The sequence below is a fragment of the Heptranchias perlo genome, chromosome 14 (assembly GCF_035084215.1).
Source record: "Heptranchias perlo isolate sHepPer1 chromosome 14, sHepPer1.hap1, whole genome shotgun sequence".
In the NCBI taxonomy this organism is placed as follows: Eukaryota; Metazoa; Chordata; class Chondrichthyes; order Hexanchiformes; family Hexanchidae; genus Heptranchias; species Heptranchias perlo.
In genome coordinates this window covers 48,307,425-48,330,560 of record NC_090338.1, presented here as the reverse complement: position 1 = coordinate 48,330,560, position 23,136 = coordinate 48,307,425, and the positions used below count along the sequence as shown (strand labels likewise).

Sequence of the window (23,136 nt, the reverse complement as noted above, 5' to 3'; positions counted from 1 at the left end):
TAGTTGGTACAATTCCATAGGATCATACCATTGAAACTATTAAATCAGATCTCCATTCAATCCAAATGGTGCTGGGCGTTTCCACTTTGAACTGAGTCACTGTCATTGGGCCTGTGTAGCAGAATGTAAAGGAAGATTCCTTTTCCTGTATTTCCATTTTGAACCTACCCATTTTATGGTAGAGTGTTAGATTCTGGGATACAAGAATACATTTTAAAAATAAATTTGATATAAAGATAAGGTACTTAGGTGGAACTGACATTGAACTAAGCTTTTCAAGCTCAATCTCAAGCAAGATATTTAATTTTTTTTACACATTAATAACTTGTATATGATATCTTTGATTATAGTGACACCTCAAGCTGTTCTAATGATGTAGTTTACAGAAACCGTTTGTTTGCTTGCAAAATGTAAGCATTTACTAACCTCTGAGTCATCAATTTGGACCAGCCTGGATGCATGCCATTCTGGAGGCACCTGAACCAGGAACTTTTACTCCTCGTAGGAACATAGGAAAATGAAGAGAGGAAAAGACAGCTAGTTCATCGAGCCTTTCCTATACTGTCATGGTGTGACTTCCTCACACCATCACCCCTGTATCCCCCCGCCACCACCACCGCCCCCCGCAAATAACCAACCACACAGTCTCCTGGGCAAGGCAAAAAACAGAGTAAAGACCTTAGGCCAATTTAGAAAAAAAAACTCTGGGAAATTCCCTTCCGAACCCCAAAAGCGATCAAGCAAGTCCTAGGAGACTACAGTGACTAGGGGACCCCACCTACCTACCTTCTATGTTGGCCACACTCAGGAGCCCATCCAGCTCCCTTTTGAATGGTTGCAGTGAACCCACACATAACACGACATGTGCTAGCAACTTGGTTCAGAGGCCAATGACTCTGCAAAAAAAAGTACCTCTTAACCTCTAACTTAGTGCTATACTTACATAACTTATGTAAATAACTGTGTTCCTTGGTCCTTCCTATCGTTTTTAGCTCAAATACCCTATCCATAGGGACTCAGTCTAAATCTGGCCACTAATCCCACAGGACTCAATGTCATTTAGTAGCCTTTGGTCTGGCACCTTATTCAAAGCTTTTTGAAAATGACAATACAGAATGTTGACCAGGCTACCAACATAGTAACTTCCTCAAAAAAATTCAACCAGATTGGTGAGACAGGACCTTCTTTTTCAGAAGCCATGTTGAAATTCCCTACTAATCCCCACTCTGTCAAGTTAACCGTATGGTGCATCTCTAATGATCCTTCTAGCAACTTGCCTATAACCAAAGTCAAACTAATGTGCTTATAATTTCCCAGTCCTGACTTATTTCCCTTTATAAATATAGGAACCACGTGGGCCTCTCTCCAGTCCATGAGAATTATCCCAGACCCCAGCGAGCAGCAGAGCACAGCCCCCAACTCTGAGCACCCTCAGGTGTATGACGTCAGGGCCAGCAGCTCGATCTGTTTTTGAAACCCCTCGTTTTAGCCAGGAGTATATCCACATCCACTTCGACACTTTCAACTTTAGCATCAACCCGTGGTAACTCAGCATCATTTTCTGTAGTGAAAACTGAAGCAAAGTAGTCATTTAAAACCTCTGCCATATCCTGGGAGTCAACCCAAATCTACCCTGAGGAATCCTTCAATTACAGTCCTTAATGGCCGTCTGAATCCTAGCATAGCTGAAAACGACCTTGGTACTACCACAGCATCCTGTTGGCTTCTCTGATAGCAGCTTTTGTTGCCCTCAGTTGAGCTTGATATCTGTCCCTGTTCTCCTGAGAGCTATTTTCTTTAAGCGGTACAGTGTTATGGCACATGATGTAGAAGAGAACGAGCTGGATAGAATCAGTGGTCCCATTTCCTGACCAGACTTTTCCTATAAATCACAGTTTTTATACCGATTTTCTTGTCCATGTGGAAACACCAAGAAAAAAACTGTAGAAGCAAGAAACTATTTCTATACTTTGTGTGTTTTTCACTTGTAAGCACACAGATTTTTTTTCTAATATGAGATTCTACTTACTATGTTTATAACTTGCTGCTTACTCTTGTATTTTTTTCTGATTTTGTTTGCTTGCGGCTTCAGTATTCCATTTTCTGATTTCCTTCATTTCTTTTTATTGCCGCATCAGGGAGTTTTGCCCAGTTCCCATTATGTGGTCAGACCCCTGACTCCCACTTTGTGACCAGGCTTCTGATAACTTTCCTCTCCCAATTCCCTCTCAAGACTGCCAGTTCAGTTGCACAATTGGAGTCAAAACAGTTACATGTATGCAAAGAAATTCCTTGAGGTATTTTAATGATATCGTTTAAAGGGACATTTTGTTTGCTTCCAGAACTGTAACTACAGTATTCACTAACCTCTGAATCAGCAATTTGAGCCAGCCTGAGAGGTCAATCTGGAGGCACCTGAACCAGGAACTTTTCCTCTCTACCAAGGATGCTGTAGTACAGTGATATTATAGATGACTTGTGTATGAAGATATAGGAGAATGTGACATCAAAAGTCTGGCTTTTAAAATAAAAGTCCAATTTTTCCATTAACCTATGTGTCTAATGATTTGGAAGCATTATTAGTTGAGGTTATTGAAGTTTTTGATTTTCATCGACAAATCAGATCTCCATTTCAAGCATGGACTCACCTCCCATCCTGGTCCATGTCTGGTTTTGGATTTGTCAAAATCCAATATGGCAACAATGTTCCCAACAACAACAGCAACACAACAACATCTAGCATTTAGATAACATAGAAAAATATCCCAAGGTGCTTCACAGAAGTGCAATCAAACAAAAATCGATGCTGAGCCAAAGGAGTTATTAGGAGGGGTGACGATAAATTTGGTCAATGGAGTGGGTTTTTAAGGAAGCTGTTAAAGGAAGAGAGGAAGGCGAAGAGGCAAAGGGATTTAGGGAGGGATTCCAGAGGGGAGGTCTTAGATGGCTGAAGGCAACACTTCTTCTGGGTGTTTCACACCTTTTCACTAATTTTACTGATGTCCTTCCATCTCCCATGTAAGTTAGAACTTACACAGCCTTCTTATACCACAGAAAATCTCTGTTGGAGAAACTAGAGGCACAGACCACTCAGAAGTGGATTTGATGTAATGTTCTGCAGTGGCGAAGCGCCACATTTCAAGGTCAAGGATTCAAGGACAAGGGGAGGCCCCAAATCCCTAATGCACAGTGCCAATTTTCTGTCTCTTTTTTTTTTCTGTAATATTGACTTCCTGCTGGGATACAGACCACCAGCTGTCCTCTGGTATTTAACCCAAATGAACATTCTTCGTATTTGACCCAAAACAGTGAGCGTTAGTGAGTTGTTTGAATGTGGCTCCACCGCTGAACCCAATTGCTACGTAGAATCATAGAATGGTTACAGCACAGAAGGAGGCCATTCGGCCCGTTGAGCCCGTGCCGGCTCTCTGCAAGAGCAATCCAGCTAGTCTCACTCCCCCGCCCTTTTCCGGTAGCCCTGCAAATTTTTTTGATTCAAGTACTTCTCCAATTCCCTTTTGAAAGCCACAATTGAATCTGCTTCCACCACCCTTTCAGGCGGCGCATTCTAGATCATAACCACTCGCTGCGTAAAAAGGTTTATCCTCATGTCGCCTTTGGTTCTTTTGTCGATTACCTTAAATCTATGTCCTCTGGTTCTTGACCGTTCTGCCAGTGGGAACGGTTTCTTTCTATCTACTCTGTCTAGACCCCTCATAACTTTGAACACTTCTATCAAATCTCCTCTCAACCTTCTCTGCTCTAAGGACAATAACCCCACCTTCTCCAGTCTATCCATGTAACTGAAGTCCCTCATCCCTGGAACCATTCTAGTAAATCTTTTCTGCACACTCTCTAAGCCCCTTCACATCCTTCCTGAAGTGCGGTGCCCAGAACTGGACACAATACTCCAGTTGTGGCCAAACCAGTGTTTTATAAAGATTCATCATAACTTCCTTACTTTTGTACTCTGTGCCTCTATTTATAAAGCCTAGGATCCCGTATGCTTTTCTAACTGCTTTCTCAACCTGCCGTGCCAACTTCAGCAATTTGTGCACTTATACCCCCAGATCTCTCAGTTCCTGCACCCCCTTGACATACACATACACTCATAATCACAGAAGGATCATTGGATATTAGTCAGGAATGAGAACCCTGGCTAGTTTTCCCCTCTGCACCCCAGGGGTAGCACCACTAGTGGTGTCCCAACTGGTATTAGTAAACTCAACAGCCATTGGGGGTTGAACCCGGGACCCTGGTCTGTGTGACCCAGTTATACATTGCCTTTACCAATTGGGCCATTGGGACAGCCTGCAACAAGAATTGAAGTTTCACCTGGCACTGTAAATGCTGCTGATTACATGACCTGAGGAATTCCTCTCTCATATATCTGTACTTTTGGCCTCGATTTTAACATATGCATGTCGGGACCTGACTCGAATTTGAACTAGACAACCTGACATGCATGTTTAAAAATGGACACTGAGGCTTTGTAGCAGGTGTCCTTGCTGCCTGCTTAGTTGAACAGGTTAAACTCAGCTCACTGCGACTCCAGGATGGGTAAGTAACCTGGGCGCCCACTTGGCTTCCGCAAGCCGGGTAGGATTAAAATTGTCTCTGTTGTCTTAAATCCCGTGATGTGGAGATGCCGGCGATGGACTGGGGTTGACAATTGTAAACAATTTTACAACACCAAGTTATAGTCCAACAAATTTATTTTAAATTCCACAAGCTTTCGGAGGCTTCCTCCTTCGTCAGGTGAACGGTCTTAAATCCCTGTAGAGTTGTGAGTAGTATAGATTAATCAATTATAACCTGCTAGACTTTTTGTGAGACTGAACTTGAAATATTCATTTCAATTGAGAGCCTCAAAATGTTTAACAGTATAATTTGAAATAAAAATATCCATTGCTACCATACAATGGAATCATAGAAAATTTACGGAACAGAAGGAGGCCATTCAGCCAGTCGCGTCCACGCCGGCCAAAAAAGAGCTACCCAGTCTAATCCCACTTTCCAGCACTTGATTCGTAGCCTTGTAGATTATGGCACTTCCAAGTGCATATCCAAGTACTTTTTAAATGTGATGAGGGGCTCTGCCTCTACCACCCTTTCAGGCAGCGAGTTCCAGACCCCCACCACCCTCTGGGTGAAAACATTTTTGCTCCGCTCCCCTCTAATCCTTCTACCAATTACTTTAAATCTATGCCCCCTGTTTATTGACCTCACTGCTAAGGGAAATAGGTCCTTCCTATCCACTCTATCTTGGCCCTTCATAATTTTGTACACCTCAATTAAATCACCCCTCAGCCTCCTCTGCTCCAAAGAAAACAGCTCCAGTCTATCCAATCTTTCCTCTTGGCTAAAATTCTCCAGTCCTGGCAACATCCTTGTAAATCTCCTCTGTACCCTCTCTAGTGCAATTACATCTTTCCTGTAATGTGGTGACCAGAACTGTACGCACTACTCAAGCTGTGGTCTAACCAATGTTTTATACAGTTCTAGCATAACCTCCCTGCTCTTATATGCTATGCCTCGGCTAATAAAGGAAAATATCCCGAATGACCTTTTAATCACCTTATCTGCCTGTCCTGCTACCTTCAGAGATCTGTGAACATGCACTCCACGGTCCCTTTATTCCTCTGCACCTCTCAGTATCCGTCCAGTTATTGTGTACTCCCTTGCCTTGTTTGCCCTCCCCAAATGCAATACCTTACACTTCTACGGATTGAATTCTATTTGCCACTTTTCTGCCCACCTGACCAGTCCATTGATATTTTCCTGCAGTCTACAGCTTTCCGCCTCACTATCAACCACATGGCCAATTTTTGTATCATCTGCAAACTTTTTAATCATGCCCCCTACATTTAAGTCCAAATCATTAACATGTCATTATTAATCATCATTAATAATAATAGTCTGCAATCCTTATTGAACCTGGTATCGGAGAATGCAACCAAAATCATCGTTCTAGGTTGTAATTTGACTCTAACTGGCTGCAGTGTGTACCGTCTACAGGATGCACTGCAACAACTCACCAAGGCTTCTTCGACAGCACCCCAAACCTGCGACCTCTACCACCTAGAAGGACAAGGGCAGCAGGCACATGGGAACACCACCACCTGCACGTTTCCCTCCAAGTCACACACCATCCTGACTTGGAAATATATCACCGTTCCTTCATCGTCTCTGGGTCAAAATCCTGGAACTCCCTACCTAACAGCACTGTGGGAGAACCTTCACCACACGGACTGCAGCGGTTCAAGAAGGCAGCTCACCTCCACGTTCTCAAGGGCAATTAGGGATGGGCAATAAATGCTGGCCTTGCAAGCAACGCCCACATCCCGTGAACTAATTTTTTTTAAAAAGAAAGGATTTATGTGTGGTTTTCTCTAAAATATTTGTTATTTTTTATTAATTTTGTTTATTCATAGGTGCTGAGATGCCTCTTGTTTTACTAAACTGACTGCAGGCATGGGGCAAGCAAATTAAAATATCAAAATGACTTTGGATTTAAGCTTAATGAATGACTTAATATTAATTAAAATTGCAATATTCAAATGGTAGCTGTGGCCACTTTATCAGATAACTTTTGATGAGGCACAGTTCCTATTGAATTAGAAGATTAAAGAAAAAAAGGCTTACATTTATATAATGCATTATAACATCAAGTCAGCCACAATGAGTTCTTTGTTGAATTAGGGCGTAGTTGTGTGCCAGATTGAGATTGACCAAACTAGAGGTACAAGGAGATATTCATTCTGTCAGTCTGGGTTAGATTTGAACCCAGGTCGCAGAGGAAAAAGGCTAGTGAACTAAAACAATCCTCTAGATCGCGTGGATATATTTATATTTTTAAATATAGATACAAAGGAGTTAGTTCTAAGCTAATCACGGGTTCAGCTGGTATTTTTAAACTGTTCAAGCTTCCTTTTCATCATTTATTACAGTGTTACTTACTGGCATTTCATAACGGCTACAATCCCAATCAGTGTTTTGCTCAAGGGCCACTCTTAGGAATATTGCAATGTGCTACCTGCAGATTGATGGGATATAGGTCTGCACTGGCGATTCATCACACAGTGATTTGAATTATGGCACTGTGAGGAATTGCCAAGCAAAAACTCCACCAGAAGATTGCTGTATGGAAGGTGGGATATTGCCAACTCCCAATTGCATCCCTTTGCTTTCTTTTGCTAGAGCTAGGAAAGAAAAGGGAGCAACACTGAATCTCAGTGTTGTCAACATCCCATAACTGGGGAAGCTAAGGCCGGGAAGCACATGAAGCACCAAATTTGTTGAAAGCAGTAAAAGGCAGTGAGGCCACAAAGGCCTAAACAACAAGAACAACTTGCATTTATATAGTGATTTTAATATAGAAAAACGTTCCATGGGAATCCACAGAGGTATGATCAGACACAAATGGATGCCGAGCCAATGAAGGAAATATTAGAAGGGGTGACCAAAAGCTTGGTCAACGAAGTGGATTTTAAGGAGGATCTTAAAAGAGGAGAGGGAGGTGAGAGGCAGTTTGGTTTTGGGAGGGAATTCCAGCACGTGGAGCCTAGATGGCTGAAGGCACAACTACCAATGGTGGGGTGAAAGGAGAGAGGGATGCACAAGAGGCCAGAGTTGGAGGAAGGGAGAATTCTTGGGGGTTGTAGGGCTGGTGGAGGTTACAGAGATAGCAAAGGGTGAGGCCATGAAGGGAGTTAAACATGAGATTGAGAGTTTTAAATTGAAGATGTTAGGGGACCAGGAGCCAATCTAGGTCAGCAAGGACAGACATGATGGGTGAGCAGGACTTTGTGCGGGATGGAATACGGGTAGCAGAGTTTTGAATGAGCTGAAGTTTACATAGTGTGGATGATGGACGGCCAGCCAGGAGATCATTGGAATAGTTGAGTCTGGAGGTAACAAGGATGAGCGTTGTACAGCAGATGGGCTGAGGCAGGGCTAGACGCCGATGATGTTCGAGGTGGAAGTAGGCGATCTTTGTGATGCAGACGTTATGGGAGTCAGAAGCTCAGCTTGTGGTTGAATAGAATACTGAGTCATATTATGAGTACCACTGGTTTATGATTTCATTTGAACCCTTGGATGTGCCTGCAGCATTATCACTTATTTTCAGTTATTGTTTATTATCTTTTAATATTTGTGTTTGCTTATGAGAGTAACAGGATATATGTACTTAATATAAGTTGAAAAAATAGTTGTTTTGTAGTGATTGAAAATTTGTACATGTTTATATATCATTCTTTGTGTGTGCTGCCATGTGACTTATATATAAAGTGATTAGAATTTTATGCTAGATGAATATTGTTACTTAATTGAGGAATAGAATGTAAGCCAAAAATATTTTTGCTCAGCGAGCAGCAGCAGAGAAAGTGGATATTTACTTAATTCAATATAAATAGAGGAGACCTGCATTTTGATGCATTAGATTCAAGACCTCAATTTGGACTGAATTGAATTGCTTTTAAATGTATGATCAGAAAAATCTCTTCTCATTGCTTATTGATTATTTGCAGGCCCTCATCCGACTACCAGCCCATATCTCTCAGTGTGATGACGTTCTCCAGTTTTTTGAAACAAGACCAGAGGACATAAACCCACCTAATGAGTGAGTACATTATGGTAAATTAATTATTACCCAGTATTATCATCTAACTATTAAAACAACATAGTCTCATAACTGAGAAGCCAGGATGAAGTTCAGATTTTGGAAAATCAGTGCAATAATTGTCTTAAGGAACAGATTAAGATTTTAAAAAGCAAGTCTATTGCCAATTACCTTTTGAACAAAATAATGCATTGTTTTATGTGTTTCACTCTGCCCTGATGTTCATCTTGCATGTTTTATTTTTAAAATAAGTTACAAGTATTTCTAAAAGTAGGGGTTCTACAGTTAGTTGCAGCATTCTTTTGCTCAGATGGAGAAAATCAGCCAAGGTTCCTGCTCCTGATCATCATCCAGTGGCTCCTGCTGAAAAGTGGCATTTGTGGACATCAGGTGACAACTTAATGGGTTCAGCAGTGATGGTATCCAGGGTTAAATAACCTGTGACCAAACGCTAACACGTTCTAAGCTCACACTTGAAGAATAATCACTTGGCTGATGTACTTTAGGTTGCTCAGTGTCTATGTAACCCAGCAGGAGTTAACACCTTCAGGAAAGGAAAAGGGGTGTAGAATGGCAAAAATGTAATTAAAACAAGTCAACAGTTACACTTTACTTTATACTACTGCTTCTCTCCATTTACGTATGATCTTTTCTGAACAATTTCATATTTCTCACATTAGAGTACTCTGAACTCACCTATACACATACCTGAATTACCATGACTTCATTTTGATCCACAAGTAACCTAATGGTAACTGATGACCCCAGAGACCCGGACTTTCTCTTTCAAAGGTCATCTTATAGGACCCCAGTTTAGTTACTCAGATAAGAACAATGTAATTGGAGGAAGGCTTACTGTAGCCATGAATCTCTAGTGTCTATCATTTATCCTACATTTTAATAAGGATGTAATGGAAACCCATGTCAACCAGAGGAATAAGAAGAATCTTGGAAATAATTTAATGAAGAGTGATGTGAATGTAAGTGATGAAAAGAATGTGTTTGCCTTTTTAGTTCCCATTGAAGAGAATTCAATAATTAATGAGATAATGAGTTAAATATTTGGTCTGTGCTGAGTTAGTTGCTCTTGGGCAGGATGTGGTTGTACTGTTCGTGGATCTTAGCTAAGGAGGGGTAAGTCAAGATTAGCAGTCTGCAACCCCCACTGATACTGTGAGGATGAGGACAGAGAAACATAAAGGATACTTTTTAGATTCACAATGATTATTTTTACAGGACATGCATCTTAATCAGCACATCATGGATATCTTTAGTGCAAAAATTTTCAATAAAAACTTAAGTCCAAACCTTAATGGGTTCTCAGTATAATGGTCAGAGTCAATTTAACCACAGTTATGTTGATTAAAGTGATGTATTTGATTCTTTTGATTCACGGGTAATAATAGTATGACACCTCAAGGATGTTTGAGTGCAATCATTTGGGTGAGGTAGAGTTGATGTCAATATCTACCGACACTGTAATATTAGGGGTAGAGTTTCCACTTGGACGCAATCAGGAAAATGCACCCAAAAGTGCGCTGGTTAGGTTACGGTTCAAGTTTCCACCAAAATGTATTTGCATAATCATAAACATAAAACCTTCCATTAACCAGTGCAATTGGGCAGCGTAATAGAACTCAACGTAATATTTTGGAAACAAAAGGAAGCTAAAGAAATAGGGGATTTGCCAGACTCATTTGCAATTCTGGTAAATTGTATTTAGTTACATTTGAAATTCTGCTCTGGAATATTCATTTAAAACACACCAGCATTCTTCATTTCTGCATGAGGTCACAGAAAGGTCACCTTAGACAAAGTAAGTTTTCAACCCATACTTTTCTTTCTTAACCATACTTTTGATTCCTGTCTATCCTGTTTGAATCACCCTGGGATTACCTCTAGATGCTCTGGATCCAGACATGAAATCATTTTAACTCTTTTTCCCTAAGTATTCATTTGCAGCAGGGAATGACAACATCATTCCTACCTTCCAACTATTAAATCTTTACACCAGGGCCGGTCTGAAATGATCTTTTACACTCCTATTTTCTTATGTGTTAGACTACAGAACAGAAGGAGATCTACTTAAAATCCATATATTATTAAAATTTATCTGTAAGAATGTAGGAATCACATTATAGTATCTCCTCGATCAATCAGAAACCACTGTGCTTTCAACTGGCCTTTTAACCCAATCAGGCTCCAGAACCAGGAACCAATCAGATCCCAGAAACATGTAACCAGGGACCAATCAGAACTGTTATTGTGACTGAACCAATCACATTTTGTAGAAGAAAATATTCTGTGGCACACTCACCGCCATTCCCCTTCAGCCAACCCTTTGCCTATCTCTGCTGTTGCCCCCACTCTCATTGCTCCCTGTAGTTCCAATTCCCATTGACTTCGGAAACTATGCTGAACGACAATTTCCATCTTTCAAATGAATATTGACTTCAACCCTCATATTGGTAATATCATAAAAATTACACCAGTAACACTTTTAATACAGCCTATTTTATAATATGCAGTGAGACCTAGAGGTAACTGATATTAAAGAAATGTATTACTGCTGTAATTGTTGCATATCTTCATATTAAGAGAGTATCACACTTCACAACGGCCTGGATTTTCCTCTGAGTGGTGAACGAACGGTGCCCACTGCTCTTTAAACTTGCACTTACCTTTAAACTTTCCTTGTTTTGTTTCACGGCAAGTTCCTCTCGTGGGGGCGCCGAATCCAAAACAGCGCCCTCTACAGGGCATCTGGGACCTGTGTGAATGGGGCAAGCAACTGTCAATCCCCATGACCAATCAGATTAAATCTGATGAGCAGCAAAGAGCCAGAAACAGGAAGTGTAAGTTAGAACAGTGAATTCACTGTCAAATCAGGTACAGAAAGAGAAAGAAAGAGCAGTTAAAAAATCTTGAATTAAGAGACAGAAAGAAAAAGTTTATAATATTTTTTTTTAAATGTCCAACAACAATTAAAATCTGAAGGAATAAAACTCCACAATTGTAAAAGTTAATTTTCAATACCAGAGATGTTGTTTGGCAGTCGTTAAGACTTACCACACCATTAAAAGGGTGCTTAGACTTAAATAACATGATGTACCTTTTTTGGCGCGATTAGTTTGTATCTGTCCATCACATCCCCAAGTGGGCAAGCCCCCAATAAGAGGTGCTTCTGATATCAAAAATTAATAATGAGGCAGACCCTGGAAATGACCACTCCGCATTACTTCTTCTGGTTAGGTTTTCACCCATCAGAAAATCCAGGCTCATAACTTACAACTACTTCAACAACATGCACCCAGGAAAGAAAAATGGTTACCTCTCCCAGAATAATTTAACACATTGAATGGACCGTCAAACTGGCTTAATGCTGTATGTGTTTGACTAAATTATACACTGCAGAATTCACGGCAATACGTGAAGAATTAACTAATTTAGCCATGCTGCTCCCCTGGAGGCCTTGAGTTAGTATTTTACTTGGGTTGGGTTTGGACTTTTCAGGATCTCCTAATGTCTGCAAAGCATTCCATTGGGATTATATTGCTAAATTAGATTTCAATGCTTTTAGGAGCTGTCAGAAGAAGTGACTGTAACTTTGTATTTTTTGGCTTTCATAGGACATTGTAGCCATATTTCATATAACTTAGGGCTGGACTCAACAAAATATGACTGTCTAAAATCTAAAATTTTTCATTACTGCCTTCAATGAACAGTTGTAAATGAATAACACTGAAGAACTTTGGGAACACATTTTTGTTTGGGGCCCATATGCTGCAAGCCTTATGATATGAAATAGAAATGGCCTGAAATAGAAGTAGCTACCCTCGTTGAATCTTTAGCTTGGATTTAAACTCCCCATGGGAGTCATGCAGGCTAGGGCCAAGGTGGACAACAAGCCATCCGGCCTTCCACAGTATGAGAACCAGGAGATTTTAGCACCTGGGCCTCATCTGTGTGCTTGTCGTCACTCTGTCACCTGACCCCTGCAGCAATCACCAACTGGCCAGCAGGCGGGAATAAGATTTTGGGCGGCAGGAGGCCACTGCTGGGGACCCAAAGGAATGGTCCACAGCAGTCTGGTAAGTGGCTGTGAGGAAGGTAGGGAGGGCATTGAGGTCGACGGAGGTGGAGGGAAGCTCGGGGTAGACCCAAGGCTTCCATGTGGGGCTCAGAGGAGCACCTAAAATTACAATAGCTTACCTTTCTGGACCTCTTCTGGCCCCAGATCCACTTGTTGCCAGGTTGGCCTCCCTGCGGAAGCCTGGGGTTAAGAAGAGCATAAGAAATAGGAGCAGGAGTAGGCCATATGGCCCCTCAAGCCTGCTGCGCCATTCATTAGGATCATGGCTGATCTTCAACCTCCAACTCCACTTTCCCGCACGATCCCCATATTCCTTGATTCCCCTAGAGTCTAAAAATTTATCTAGCTCAGCCTTGAATATACTCAACGACTCAGCAATCCACATGGGGTAGAGAATTCCAAAGATTCACAACCCTCCTCATCCCAGTCTTAAATGGCTGACCCCTTACCCTGATACTATGCCCCCTTGTTCTAGACTCTCCAGCCAGGGGAAGCAGCCTCCCAGCAGCTACCCTGTCAAGCCCCTCAGGATCTTGTATGTTTCAATGAGATCACCTCTCATTCTTCTAAACTCCAGAGAATATAGGCCCGTTCTACTCAATCTCTCCTAATAGGACAACCCTCTCATCCGAGGAATCAATCTCATGAACCTTAGTTGCACCACCTCTAAGGCAAGTATCTCCTTCCTTGGATAAGGAGACCAAAACTGTACACAGTACTCCAGGTGAGGTCTCACCGAAGCCCTGTACAATTGTAGTAAGACTTGCTTAGTCTTGTATTCCAACCCCCTTGCAATAAAGGCCAACATGCCATTTGCCTTCCTAATTACTTGCTGTACCTGCATGCCAACGTTTTGTGTTTCTTGTATGAGAATACCCAAATCTCTCTGAACACCAACATTTAATAGTTTCTCACCATTTAAAAAATATTCTGTTTTTCCATTCTTCCTACCAACGTGAATAACCTCACATTTCCCCACATTATACTCCATCTGCCACCTTCTTGCCCACTCACTTAACCTGTCTATATCTCTTTGCAGACTCTTTGTGTCCTCCTCACAGCTTACTTTCCCACCTGTACCATCAGCAAACTTGGATACATTACACTCAGTCCCTTCATCTAAGCCATTAATATAGATTGTAAATAGCTGAGCCCAAGCACTGTTCCTTGCGGCATCCCACTAGTTACAGCCTGCCAAGCTGAAAATGACCCATTTATCCCTACTCCCTGTTTTCTGTCTGTTAACCAATCCTTTATCCATGCTAATATGTTATCCCCAACCTCATGAGCCCTTATCTTGCATAACAACCTTTTATGTGGTACCTTATCGAATGCCTTTTGAAAATCCAAATGTACCATATCCACTGGTTCCCCTTTATCTACCCTGCTAGTTACATCCTCAAAAAACTCTCATAAATTTGTCAAACACGATTTCCTTTTCATAAAACCATGTTGACTCTGCCTAATCATATTAGAATTTTCTAAGTGCCCTGTTACCACTTCCTTAGTAATGGATTCCAGAATTTTCCTGACGACTGATGTCAGGCTAACTGGCCTGTAGATCCCTGTTTTCTCTCTCCCTCCTTTCTTGAATTATATTTGCTACCTTCCAATCCGCTGGGACCGTTCTAAAATCTAGGGAATTTTGGAAGATCACAACCAACTATCTCTGCAGCCACCTCTTTTAGAACCCTAGGATGTTGGCCATCAAGTCCAGGGGACTTATTGGCTTTTAGTCCCATTAGTTTCTCCAGTATTTTTTCTCTACTGATATTAATTACTTTAAGTTCCTCACTCTTAATAGCCCCTTGGTTTCCCACTATTTCTGGTATGCTTTTTGTGTCTTCTACTTCTACTAGTTTTGCAGCCGGGCCCCAGTGACATCAATGGAGCATATTTAAAAGATGCCTTCTGGTGGGTGTCCCGTTTGCCTGCTAAAAACAGTAGGTTAAAATGATATCGATAGGCGGCAGGATCGGATAGGGTAACTTGCTGCCCCAATTTGAACTTCCCGCTTGCCAGATTTCTGCCGAGTGGGCAGGTTAAAATCAGGCTTTTCTGTTTCATCCCTAATTAGTTATGCAGAACGAGTTCCTGGTCTGATTCAGGCCTTCCACTGACCGTTCACTAAAAGGGAGCAGAGCATCTCTTGTAACTGCAGCTCTTAATGTGCTATGGGCAAGATATAGAGAAATGCAACTGTACGTGGAAAGGCTCCATGTGAAGTTCAAACGCAACCCAGATCATTAATTTTAACGACTTGCCAAAACATGGCAGAAAACTCTAACTTGCGGTTGGCTATCTTGTCACTTCTGAGCTGCAATGAAAGTTTGTATTGTTAGAGCCTCTTTTCATATCACCTCTTCTTTTATGCTGTTCCTGTTCTACTCTTAGAATCATAGAATCATGCAACACAGAAGGAGGCCATTTGGCCCATCGTGCCTGTGCCGGCTCTCTGAAAGAGCTATCAATTAGTCCTACTCCACTGCTCTTTCCCCAGACTCCTGCAAATTTTTCCTTTTTAGGTATATATCCAATTCCCTTTTGAAAGTTGCTATTGAATTTGGTTCTATCATCCTTTCAGGCAATGCATTCCAGATCATAATAGCTCACTGAGTTTTAAAAAACAATTCTCCTCCTCGCCCCCTTTGTTTTTTTGCCAATTATTTTAAATCTGTGTCCACTGGTTACCAACCCTCCTGCCAGTGGAAATAGTTTCTCTCTATCTACTCTATCAAAATCCCTGATAATTTTGAACATGTCGATTAAATCTCCCCTTAATCTTTTCTGCTCTAAAGAGTAAAATCCTAGCTTCTGTAGTCTCTCCAGATAACTGAAACTCCTCGTCCCTGGTTCCATTCTAAGAAATCTCCTCTGCACCCTCTCCAAGGCTTTGATGTCCTTTCGAAAGTGTGGTGCTCAGAATTGGACACAATACTCTAGCTGAGGTCTAACCAGTTATTTATAAAGGTTTAGCATAAATCTCTTGCTCTTGTACTCTATGCCTCTATTTATAAACCCAAGCATCCCGTTGTTGGCCAGAGGCTGCAAAAACCTATTGAGCTTAATTCGAAGTGCTAACAAAGACACTGACCTTTTGAACTGAGGTGACCTGGAGTTCAGTCACTGGTCTGAACTGGCCAGAACCGGTTTGAATTCGTTCCGCTTCTTAGAGAGACAAAGGAACGGTGATGCTACCTAGGCCCTTGGAACAGAGCCAATCAGGGGATGACATCGATCACTACAGCAACTTTGAGCCAACCGGAGAAGACAGCATCATTTGAAAAGACAGACTTGGGGAATAAAACTGAAGAATTGCTGGTTTGGTCGCAGTGTGTGTCTTTGTTTGTTTGTGAGCAAGAGAGAGAGTGTGTGTGTGTGTTTTTGTTGGTGTGTGTTTGTCTGTGAGGGAGACTCTGGAGACTAACCCTCGTGGAAGTGGGAACCTTACGTCAGGGACGTAAAGACTACGTCAGGGACGTGGAGACGACGTCGGGAGTAAGAGGGAGAATTGCCTGGCCAGCAGTGTCTCTCCTTTCCGGGTAATATAATATCCTTTCTATTCTGTGACCACTCTGGGAGTGTTGTCAGAAAAACCTAGTGGGTGTGCGTTTAAAGCCTAATACTCAGGGAGTATTAATAGAGAAACTTAGTGGGTGTGCGTTTAAATCCTAGTTTGAGTATAAACCTGTATAACCTGCTGTAAACTACATGCCTATATCTAACTAGACGTATAAGTGGTATGTACATGATCTAATAACGTTAATAAAGCGAATTGAGAATTAAGAGAAAATTGACTCTTCCTCTGTGTACTAAGCCAAAACCGTTAACCGGTGACTTCCGGTCAACACCGTATACTTTTTTTAACAGCTTTCATCAATTTGTCCTGCCACCTTCAAAGATTTGTGTAAGTTAGCTTTCTGTTGATTTTGCAGATAATGTTTGGATGTTTTTGTTTCTCCATTCCCTGTATGTTCTCATGCCATTTTTTACACTAAAAAGCCTTAGAAAAAAAGAAAGTAAAAAAAAATCAGATAAAAAATGTTCTGCATCTTAAAGTGTTCCATTGCGCATGGAGCTTCCTTTTTTGTCCACACCACATGGGCAAGTAGAGCGCACACAGCGATGCTATCCTAAATGGATGAACAATCATGCTGGGCCATTAACGTCCATTATCGTACTAAAATTAACCTCTTTGTACATTTTACTTGAGGGCATTTTAGGCTAACCTGAAAGGCCAGTTGAAAGAACTTGCCCTGCACTAGTCAAGCAAGGATCCAGTGGAAGGGATCTTCTCTCTCCAATATCCCAGTCCTTATGTGCTTGGTATGCACCATACATCAAGCGCCAAGCAGAAAATACAGCCCCTTATTTCAAGGTAACATGATGCAATAGAGAAAATAATCTCACTTGGATACACTACATACAAGCAAGCTTCTTCTCATGTCTTCATTTAAGATTTTAGAACGGAATTTTTTGAAAATCTGAAAGCACTCAGTCAACCCTTGTTCTATTTTTCTGAGTGTGTAACAGTAGCTAACCTTAAGTATAATAACTGTAATAACTCCATTAAGAGACTGGTTTGAACTTCAGAGAATTTCAGAAACAATTCTACTAATAGATTAAAATTTGTGTGTAACTACTTGTCCTATTACAGATTTAACAATCATAATTGGCCGGATTTTTCTGTCAAAATAACGGTGAGGCTAATGGCACTCGTTGTTATTTATGCGTAAATGGTACAGCAACTTCAGGCGAGGGGCAGACGCGCAGTTAAATGCCAATATCCTAAAGTTGCTGTCCAAGTTGCGCCGCTCCGCCGTTAGCTTCGTGAAGGCGGTATTTGGCTGTCTGACTCACTGTTGACATGCGTTGAATGTTGTGAAGTTGAAGTACCACATAATAGACCTGTTAGCAAAATTGAAGCCCATGGGATTAAAGGGGCAGTTGCTGTGGATACGAAATTGCCTAAGAGATAAAAAGCAGAGAGTGGTGAATGGTTGTTTTTCAGACTGGAGGGAAGTGTGCAAAGGTGACTTTGCACACTTCCCTCCAGTCTGAAAAACAAGTGTTGGGACCACTGCTGTTTTTGATATATATTAATGACCAGGACTTGGGAATATAGGGCATAATTTCAAAGTTTGCAGATGACATGAAACTCGGAAATGTAGTAAACAGTGAGGAAGATAGTAACAAACTTCAGGAGGACATAGACAGACTGGTGAAATGGGTAGACACATGGCAGATGAAATTTAATGCAGAGAAGTGTGAAGTGCTTCATTTTGGTAGAAAGAATGAGGAGGGGCAATATAAACTAAATGGTACGATTTTAAAGGGGGTGCAGGAACAGAGAGACCTGGGGGTGTATGTACAGAAGTCTTTGAAGGTGGCAGGACAAGTTGAGAAGGCTGTTAAAAAGGCATATGGGATCCTTGGCTTTATAAATAGAGGCATGGAGTACAAAAGCAAGGAAGTTGTGCTAAACTTTTATAAAACACTGGTTAGGCCACAGCTGGAGTATTGTGTCCAATTGGCTCAGCCATGGCTCAGTTGGTAGCACTCTCGCGTCTGAATCATAAAGTTGTGGGTTCCTCTCCAGAGACTTAAGCCCAAATCCAGGCTGATACTCCAATGCGGTACTGAGGGAGTGCTGCACTATCGGAGGTGCCGTCTTTCTGACGAGACATTAAACCGAGGCCCCGTCTGCCCTCTTAGGTGGATGTAAAGACCCCATGGCATTATTTTGAAGAAGAGCAGGGGAGTTATCGCCAGTATCCTGGCCAACATTTATCCCTCAACCAACACCACTAAAACAGATTATCTGGTCATTATCGCATTACTGTTTGTGGGAGTTTGCTGTGCGCAAATTGGCTGCTGCGTTACCTATATTACAACAATGACTATACTTCAAAAAAGTACTTCATTGATTGTAAAGAGCTTTGGGATGTCCTGAGGTCGTGAAAGGTGCTATATAAATGCAAGGCTTTCTTGCTTTCTGTTGCCCAGAATTAATTCTGGGCACCACACTTTAGGAAGGATGTCAAGACCTTAGAGAGGGTCCAGAAGAGATTTATTAGAATGGTACCAGGGATGAAAGACTTCAGTTACGTGGATAGACTGAAGAAGCTGGGTTGTTCTCAGAGCAAAGAAGATTAAGGGGAGATTTGATAGAGGTGTTCAAAATCATGAAGGGTTTTGATAGAGTAAATAAGGAGAAACTGTTTCCAGTGGCAGAAGGGTCGGTGACCAGAGGGGACAGATTTAAGATAATTGGCAAAAGAACCAGAGTCGGGATGAGGAAACATTTTATTACTCAGCGAGTTGTTATGATCTGGGATGCACCGCCTGAAATGGTGGTGGAAGCAGATTCAATAATAACTTTCAAAAGGAAATTGGATAAATACTTGAAGTGGAAAAAAATTGCTGGACTATGGGGACAAAGCAGGGGAATGGGACTAATTCGATAGCTCTTTCAAAGAGCCGGCACAGACACGATGGGCCGAATGGCCTTCTTCTGTGCTGTATCATTCTATGATTTGCGCGGCAGATACGAACTAACCCCGCCACAGATATTTAGGTCAGGTAATTGCAAGAATAAGTACCCTTTTAATGATGTGATAAGTGTTAATGACTGCCAATCAACTTCTCTGGCACTGAAAATTAACTCTTATAAGTGTGGAGTCTCATTACTTCAGGTTGTGAATTGTTTTAGGAAATTTAAAATTTTTTTTCGTACTTTTCCTTTCTGTCTCTTTCTTTTTTTCCCTCTCTCAATCCAATCTTTCTTTCCCTCTCTTTATTTCTCTTTTTGTACCTGATTTGATATTGAATTCACCCTCCTTCTCAGTCCTTCCGCTGTTTATTTCCCAATCCTTAAATCTCATTGGTTAAGGAGATTCCCTGTTGGTTGCCCTGTTCACGCGGGTCCCAGATGCCCTGTTTCCCTCACTGCAACATTATCAGCTCGTACTTTTGGCAACTTAGTAGGCAAAAATGTTTTAAGCTGAAGGGTGCAAGGACAAGTCGAACTAATGGCAGATGCCGTTAGATGCCCTGCTACAGCAAAATCTGGCCCAATAAATTTAAGACCGAGTCTCCTTGTGACATCATTAGCCTAGCAACAAGCATGCCATTTGTAACTTTGTTACCTTCGCCATGAGCCTTACAGTTGTTTGACAGGAGTCCATCTTCTTAACAGCATAGCAGAAAATTCTGTTTCCCTTAATAAAGTGCATTAAATTCCCAAGTCATCCCAGATCCAAGATTTTTCTAACTTACAGGGGGCTCTCTCCTCTTGGAGAGAAGTTTTGACAGTAAGTTCCTGTCTTGGGACAACCAGCAGTGTAACATAGAAAAACAGGAGACTACCTGTTTTTAGCTGTATTTAATCTAAATTACATTCTCGTATATTATACTTACCAAAGCTGCCATATGGTGATTTTGTTAACGGGTCGTTAATTATGGAGAAAAATAGACATTCTCTTTTTCTTGTTTTTTTAAAAAAAAATTCACCCCAGGATCGTTGGAAGCAGAAATATTTTGATGCAGTAAAATAGAACAGAATATTGCAGTTTAAATGTTCCCAACATATTAATAACTCCTCTTTAAAATTTTGAATAAATAAGTTAGCAATTATATGCATGAGGAGAGGACATGGTATTATCAAGTGAACTGGATTTACAAAATATAAGAAATTGGGAGAGAACAACAGCTGGCACTTCAGTCCATATGATACTTGAGTGCCCCAAGTTGTCCTTTTCGAGACTAGACTATTTGCCTTTCCAAATAATCTCCTTTGCATTTCACCTTTCGTTCTCTTCCATGCCAGCTAGTCTCAGTTATATATTACTTTGTGCCATTATCCATCAATTGGCTCTGATTCTGGCTGAGGTTCTTATCAGCCACATTCAGAGCTGAAGAACAAAATGCAAATGTGTAATTTGAATCCTAGCTGGAAAGAATACAGACAGCTGCACAGTAACAAATGTCTCTCTTTCTACATTTACCTCAAAGGCCATCCTTTTTACTTGACATTATCCAGAAATTTACCTGGAAATATAAACCCTTGTCATGTTAGATGTACAGCTCATCAGCCACTTTCTTCCTCTAAAAATGCCAATGTATCTTTCAATGCACAATTTTTTTTCTCTCTCGCTATTACATCAAGACTCTGGTGAACCATAACTTGTGAAAATCTGCACTCTGAAAATTACTTTGAGCAAGGTTATACAAACATTTAATGTGTCCGTAGTAAATTCCTTTCTCCGCTAGTATAACATGAGCATCAAGCTATTAAATAAACGAGTTAACGCCTCTGTTAAAATAATGAGGAAATTGATAGAAATGTATTAAGTGTTTGTTTTATATAATTTACAGTAACTTCCAGGCTTATATGTCTGTCAGCTGGTTTGATAACTGCAAATTGTTCTCATAGTAGTGCCTTTGAAGAGCTGTATTTGTTATTTATATTGTTGGGTTTGGTAACTTTGCTTCCTAGCTGGAAAATGTGGCCTCCTTATATCTATCTGTGAATTCCAAAATGTATTCTACAGTGAATTCATCACAATTGCCTCTCACGGTTTTCAATCAGTGTAATTTTAGACTGCTTTTAACTGCTCTTAGCTCTTTATTGAGATCATGGGGTATATTTTTGCACCGAAAAATAAATGGCTGGAAGTAACAAGACTGTAATGTAATCTTGGAGTTTAGATGATGCCCATAAACTTCTCAATGTCAATGGTTTGCAGGGACATGTAAACCTTACAATTAGATTGCGGTCTCATAACTGAATCTCAACCCTCCACAATTCTATGTCTTGTCATGATGAACTAATCTCCTGTATTTCAGAATAGGGTGAATTCAGCTCAGTCGGCGGGCTTGTCAAATACTCGGCAAGAGGCCAACCCAAATATTCGGGAAAGACACCTGGATTAAGTCTGCACTAGCCACAAAGGGGATAATTTTCAGCTTCACTGCCTGGGCGGTGACCAAGCGGAGCAGATCGCCTGCCAGTTGTAGAACCTGGGTTGATATTTCACCTATTGAAATCAATGGGATGAAAAAGGCAGTTGATCCGTTCCAGCAAGTTACAGCTCATGTGGCCAAGTTGAAAATTACCCCCGTTGTGTCCATTCAGATACTATTTAGGTTAACTTCCCAATTTTTGTACATTTCCAGAGTGGATCTCTTAAAAAGGGTTTTTCCACTATGTATTATGCTATAAATATTTTGAAAATTTTAGAAAGGTTTTGGATATCTGGAAAAATTAAGAAGTACAATGTAACACAAGTTCATATTCAATGAAGTAGTACAGGAAAGTGATGGGGGTAATGATAAACAGAGTGTACAAACATAAGAGTCCACTAGCAAATGGGGTCGGGGTAGGAAAGAATGGTAAAAATACAAAATTATAGGTTCTTTATCTGAATGCGCGCGACATTTGTAATAAGATAGATGAATTGACAACATAAATAGAAACAAATGGGTATGATCTCGTGGCCATTACAGAGACGTGGTTGCAAGGTGACCAAGGTTAGGAGCTAAATATTCAGGGTTATTTAACATTTCGGAAGGATAGGAAAAAAGGTAAAGGTGGTGGGGTAGCTCTGTTAATAAAGGATGAAATTGGTATAATAGTGAGAAATGATCTTGGCTCAGAAGATCAAGATGTCGAATCAATTTGGGTGGAAGTAAGAAATAGCAAGGGAAGGAAATCACTGGTGGGAGTAGTATATAGGCCCCCTAACAGTAGCTACACTGTAGGGCAAAATATAAATCAGGAAATAAAGGGGGGCTTGTAAGAAAGGTAATGCAATAATCATGGGCGATTTTAACTTTCACATAGATTGGACAAATCAAATTGGCAAAAATAGCCCTGAGGAGGAGTTCATAGAGTGTATTAGGGGCTGTTTCTGAGACCAATACGTCGGGAAACCAACCTGGGAACAGGCCATTTTGGGTATGGTAATGGATAACGCAACAGGATTAATTAATGATCTCAAAGTAAAGGATCCCTTGGGAAGCAGTGATCATAACATGATAGAATTTCATATCCAGTTTGAGAGCGAGGATCTTGGGTCTGAAACTACTGTATTAAACTTAAATAAGGGCAATTATAAAGGAATGAGGGCAGAATTGGCTAAGTTGGACTGGGTAAACAGATTAGATAGTATGATGGTGGATAAGCAGTGGCAAACATTTAAAAAGATATTTTATGACTCGCAACAAAAATATATCACTGTGAGGAGGAAAGACTCCACAAAAAACAACCATGGCTAACGAAGGAAGTAAAGGATGGTATCCGGTTAAGAGAAAAAGCGTACAACATGGCAAAGATTACTGGTAAGCCCGAAAATTGGGAAAACTTTAAAAACAAGCTAAGGATGACTAAAAGAATAATAAAGAGGGAGAAAATAAATTA

The 23,136-nt window shown here is 40.9% G+C and overlaps 1 protein-coding gene across 2 annotated transcripts in view; it reads left to right on the top strand.

Annotated features, from left to right (window-relative positions):
• sh3pxd2b (SH3 and PX domains 2B) overlaps window positions 1-23,136 on the top strand; it is a 270,163-nt gene that overhangs the window by 145,313 nt on the left and 101,714 nt on the right. For both annotated transcript variants that reach the window (XM_067996413.1, XM_067996411.1), the window contains exon 5: window positions 8,532-8,623. In XM_067996413.1, coding sequence (XP_067852514.1) covers window positions 8,532-8,623 — 92 coding nt within the window. The remainder of the gene's footprint in view (window positions 1-8,531; window positions 8,624-23,136) is intronic.